General features: G+C 50.7%; 3 protein-coding genes across 3 annotated transcripts; 2 read left to right on the top strand and 1 right to left on the bottom strand.

The window, feature by feature from the left end:
- The first annotated feature begins 551 nt into the window (after positions 1–551).
- BO66DRAFT_207177 (uncharacterized protein) lies at positions 552–867 on the top strand. Its single transcript, XM_025642572.1, has one exon. It carries the CDS (start codon positions 664–666, stop codon positions 823–825), a length of 162 nt encoding a protein of 53 aa, XP_025499468.1. The 5' UTR covers positions 552–663; the 3' UTR covers positions 826–867.
- A 670-nt stretch (positions 868–1,537) lies between these two features.
- Positions 1,538–2,858, bottom strand: BO66DRAFT_415017 (phosphotransferase family protein; the record flags this gene model as incomplete). Its single annotated transcript, XM_025649510.1, has 3 exons — positions 1,538–1,563; positions 1,620–2,750; positions 2,798–2,858. The coding sequence occupies 3 exons, from the start codon at positions 2,856–2,858 to the stop codon at positions 1,538–1,540; spliced, it is 1,218 nt and encodes a 405-aa protein (XP_025499469.1).
- A 1,217-nt stretch (positions 2,859–4,075) lies between these two features.
- BO66DRAFT_383223 (MFS general substrate transporter) lies at positions 4,076–5,443 on the top strand (the record flags this gene model as incomplete). Its single annotated transcript, XM_025646045.1, has 7 exons — positions 4,076–4,292; positions 4,350–4,394; positions 4,463–4,654; positions 4,725–4,870; positions 4,930–4,989; positions 5,048–5,302; positions 5,396–5,443. Coding segments are annotated over 7 exons (963 nt in total), but the record flags the coding sequence as incomplete, so codon positions are not given.
- Between the last annotated feature and the right edge of the window lie 2 nt (positions 5,444–5,445).

Raw genomic sequence — 5,445 nt, forward strand, 5'->3', positions numbered from 1 at the left:
CATTCTCTATTCTTTTCCACTTACGCCCCACCCCCCCCCCCCCAAAAAATGCCTAGACCTTGCGACCTGTTCGAGTACACAACCGGACATTAGAGATAAATGTATATAATTGACGCGTGCCCACGTGCCTTGTTCCTTTTTACGTTTGTGGCTTAGATGCAGTGCAACCCTGTGATAGTTTGAATTCTCCCCTTGTGTATCTCGTCTTGACAACGTCTATTAACTAACTATTTATATTGATCTAATTAGATTGCCTTGCCACGCGGTATGATTTATTAATAAATGATAATGATAAGGGGAAGCCTGAAAACCAGATCACGCTTGATTGCTCCAGGCTCGAGACACTACAGAAGTACTGGCCCCATGGCCATCGGAGATGAGTAGATGATGCACCAACCGCACGACTAGTTGTCACAATGATGAAGACTTCTGGAGACATTAGAGGTCTATCTCATCTGTCATTCATTCATTTCGACTGACTCCCGTTCTCCAAGCGGACGGTAGATGGTCTTGACACCATCTTTCCATATGGACCTTCGACTTGAATACCTATGCAAGGAAGCACTTGACAAATTTGCATTGATGCATTCAAGTGCTATAGCCCTCCGCAACTACCTGGCTGAATTCTATGAGGCTTCTCAGGCATAGACGTCAAAGAATAAGATGGAATACACCCGACCTATGGTGTTTCGACGCCGCCCGGTTTTATTTTTTGCATTTATCATTTCAACCGCTGCCTTTTTGAGTACTGTTTTCCACGGCCAGGTGGAGCAGGTTGGCACTAACTCTAAGGTCTATGATGACTATTCTTCCCGGGGCCGATAAGTACCAATAACTGATATGTACCATATATACGGTACATTACTCCGTCATACACCGCTATAAAGAAGGCCTGTACTTGATCGTTATCTATTTAGTTGTTTTTCCAAGACCGGAAATGAGGCTACTGATAATGGTCGCAAGTCCGTGCAGCTTCAGCATGCATGGTACAAAGGAAGCAGTTTCGGACAATGTCCGAGGAAGAGCTGCGACAGATAGAAGAGGGGTGGCGGATGGAGGCGATGCAGACCAAACGCTGACTCGGATGAATGCCTATGGGGAAAACGAATTAGTGACAGCAGCGACATACCGAAGAAGGGAGGGAAACAGGAGAGCTAGAGCAACTCCAGCATGGAAGCCAAACAAGCCGAACAGGAACGACTACAGCGCGAGGCCAGAGAAACGGCAGTCGAACAAACAAAACCGCCTGACAGGGAGCGCGAAAGAAGATCTGGGTGAGATCAAGTGTTACAGGAAACCAAAGGGGAGGCCGTAATGCATTCAACCGTACTGGGCGGCAATGGAAGTCAAATGCAACCTGATGATGATGATGATGCACCCGATGCTCTCGGAGATCTCCTGGACGGTCTTGTTAATCATACTCAGACAACAATCCAGCCCCGCCCACTCACAGCCTTGCATTGAATCACCTGATCAGCGCTTTACAGCTCTCGCAGCATCTACGGCCATAGAATCAGTTATTTGCGGACGCCACTGTTTAGGGGACCGCAGCACAACTCAATGCTGCATACTCGATCATAAGAGAAGTAGCTTCTCGATTGGATAGTGATCGTCGAAACTCTCATTATCCTGAGTGCAATGGCCAGTCTTGTGCCGCACAAGCTCATTCATATCACGCTGCTGTTCTTGGTTCAAAAGCCGTATGCGGTCATCAAGAGAGGTAAACGTTCCATAGTACCGATGGTCGATGAACGCCCAATAGATCTCATCGAACATAGAGCTGTACCTTGCTGCTAAGCATACCCAGAATAACCCAGTATCCATGGAATGTTGCATCCGTGGAGAGAGGCGCTGTGACTCGGACAGGAGGTGTTGTTGTGTCAACTTGTTTTCATAATCGCCAAGGACTTTCAAAAAGACATGCAGTCTGGGGTAATAACGATTCAGGAACTGGTTGAGGTCACCCTCCCAGTCCTCCGGACTTTGCAACAAGAGCCACCAAGGAGCTACACATGTGAATTCAGCAGGGGCAGCATATGTGAACTCCCAATCAATAACTCCCGAGACACGGGAGGTATCACGATCCACAAGGACGTTTGAAGGACGAAAGTCGTCACAATATAGCCGAAACGGCCCTTGACGGTGCTGGGGGAAGATCTTCTTCATGAGATTGAGAAATAAACAACGGGCGGTGAATTTTCTCCGGCAGTCCTCCTCGCTGTAAACGGCGTCTCGTTGCTGTAATCGAAGGTGGGAGAGATGCTGCATAGCAAGCGCTTCAAAATAGTCTGTGGCTGACCTGAAAGGCTGCGAGGGGAAAACCTCTTCAGGCAAATTGGCAGACGCCATCAACTCATTCATGTTGAAGGTGAGAGGCCGCCTCGCAAGGGAGAACCCCCTATCCTCCCCAGCAAGCGCACCTATAGAATCAAATTCATGCTTGGACAGTTCGAGGATAACCGTAGCCATTTGGTGATAAGCCCACTCCAAGCTCCGATCGCTTATTTGCGGGTTCAGGACTGGTCTTCCTTCTATCGAAGGATCTTTGAGAATCTGGGACAATGGCACTCCTTCGAGAAATGACTTGACGATGTAAGGGCCCGCCCAGCAAATGCCAGAGCCGAACACTTCAGGAACAGCTATGGAAGTGGTGTGGCGTATGTACTTCATCGTTGCGACTTCATTTTCGACTTTTTCCCTGCGGAGAATAGCCCTTCCAATCCAAGGGAAGCGAAACGAACAATGACATCCTCATCCTCATCCTCGTATCTGACCCGGTAACATAGATTGAAGGCACCACTTCTCCATAGGCACGCAGACTTCGTTTTGCCAGGTCGATGCTTCTTGGCAAGCTGCATAGACAATTCTTCTGGGCGTCGGTTCGACCAAAGTTTCAACCAGACGGTAGCTTTCTGTTCCTGTTTCTTTTCAGCAATATGGTCGAAATCCATGGCCATCTGGATGGTTTGCAGTTGCGAGGGAAACAAAATTGATGCTGGACAGTGATAATCAAATGGAACATGGAACACAGGGCCAGAACCCCTCTTTGTGTTTCGGAATCGGAATCGGATTAATCAATAGGACCGTACCAGCCACAACTGACTTGTAGTTTATCATAAGTAGATGTGCCAAGCACCTACCTAGGTAGTCATCTACTTACTTAGGTCGAAACAAGCTGTGTAATCTACTCATCCTATACGCTTGAAGCAAAACCGAAGCAAAGCTCAACAACATAGCAAAGGCATCGATTAGATAGGTGGTCTGTAGATGGGGCCGATCTCCGCGACCGTATCCGCACCGAAGATCCGAGGCGGGCTGGTCCCACTCTACCCAATCCTGAATAATAGAGGCGCGGGTCCAAATTTGTTATATAGTAAATTTTGTGATATCAAACAAGTGTAAACAAGAATTTATATGATAATCAGCAGAATTGAAGGTTGACTGACTAAGCAGAATTTTCTGTTTTACTCATAATCCAGTTTTCCTCGATCTAGGCAAATTTTAGACCTTTGATATAACAAAATTTTCTATATTCTAAATCAACAAAATCCGGATACCCAAGTAGTAAAACTCATCAGCCTGTTCTGAAAATCTGTTGTATAGGAGAATTTTGTATAATAGGACCTTGTTATACTGTGAGGTCACAGTACCTAACCCATGTACTGTACCTCGGCCGCAACTTCCATCAACTAATTATATTGCACAAGTCCATTCAATTAATTCTCAAGAAGTTGATACTGATAAGAGGAAGCCAGAAAACCACCCCTCTCGGCCGAATGGTCGCCATAGTGGACCCTGGATTGCTCATTTCCCAGCTCGATGCTTGGATCTCCCAGTTTCTCTTCTGCAACCACCCCTCTTCAAGTTACCCATAATATATCCCCCTTCCTCCTCGCCGCGGAGAATAGCCTCCAATAGCGGGGCGGATATGCAATCACGCCAACTGTGCCAGCGATGGTGCAGAGGCATACATCATGTATGCACCAGGGTATATCATCACCCCACACCGGGGTGCATCTGTCCTCAGTGAACCAGGGTTCTAGGCTGCTTCCTCAGAGACACCACAATCTGTACCATGACAGAGCTCACCGAGGAGAAAACCGTGGACGTTCATCCGACCACGCAACCCGAAGCCCCCGAGGACCCCAGCAGCAGCAGCGGCAGCAGCAGCGACAGCAGCATCGCCGAACATGCAGGCGTCAACGAAAAGGCGCTGCTCCGCAAACTGGATTACCGACTTCTGCCCCCGTTGACAATCTTGTACCTGCTGTCGTTTCTCGATCGGAGCAATGGTATTACCTGACGCTGCAGGCCTTGTGGAATATGGCTAATGGTCTGATGCGGAATAGTGGGCAATGCCCGGCTGGAAGGCATGGGCACCGATCTCGACATGTGTAGGCTACCTTACCCTCTTCAACTGACTCCTACTCGAACCCCAGGGCTGCGTACTGACCTCGCGCAGCAGGAGACCAGTACCTCACCGGCCTGACGCTCTACTTCATCGGCTACGTGCTGTTCGAGGTGCCGTGTAACATCATCCTGAAGAAGACCACCCCGCGGACCTGGCTGCCGACGCTCACGCTGGTCTGGGGCGTTGTCGCGACGCTCTGCGGCGTGGTGCAGAACTACGCCGGGTTTCTGGTGTCGCGATTGGGTAGGCACTGCCTCTGTTGACAGACCCAACAACCAATCCCCACCAACATGCTAATACAACTCCCATCCAGCCCTCGGAATCGCCGAAAGCGGCCTCTTCCCCGGCGTAGTCTTCTATCTGAGCATGTGGTACAAGCGCAACGAGCAACACTACCGCGTCGCGCTGTTCTTCAGCGCCGCCTCGCTGGCGGGCGCCTTCGGGGGGATTCTCGCCTGGGTAGGTCATCACCACCACCTTCCCTGCACCAAGTCTCCCCAAGAACTAATCGAAACCAGGGAATCGCCCACATGCGCGGCGTAGGAGGCTACAACGGCTGGCGATGGATCTTCATCCTCGTGCGCACCCCCTCTCTCCCGTCAACCCTAACCCACCCCTAATAAATGTCCTGTCCAGGAAGGCCTCCTCACCATCCTAACGTCCCTGGCCGCCTACCTCTGGGTCTTCAACTACCCGTCGAGCGCCGAGTTCCTCACCGACCAGGAACGGAGCTACATCCAGCACCGGCTCAAGCACGACAGCGACGCCACGCGCCACGAGACCTTCCGCTGGAACGCCGTGGGCCACGCCTTCCGCGACCCGAAAGTGTGGTTATACGGACTCGCCTTCCACACCCTGTCGCTGCCGCTGTACACGCTGTCGTTGTTCATGGTAGCCCGCCCCTGAAACCTCTCCCCCCCCCCCGTCACCCCTCACTCACCCCAACCCGACCCTCCCCCCCCTTCTCACTAACACCCGCAAAAGCCAACCATAATCCAAACCCTGGGGTACACCGCCGCGCAGGCCCAACTCCT

The sequence above is a fragment of the Aspergillus aculeatinus genome (assembly GCF_003184765.1).
Source record: "Aspergillus aculeatinus CBS 121060 unplaced genomic scaffold BO66scaffold_61, whole genome shotgun sequence".
In the NCBI taxonomy this organism is placed as follows: domain Eukaryota; kingdom Fungi; phylum Ascomycota; class Eurotiomycetes; order Eurotiales; family Aspergillaceae; genus Aspergillus; species Aspergillus aculeatinus.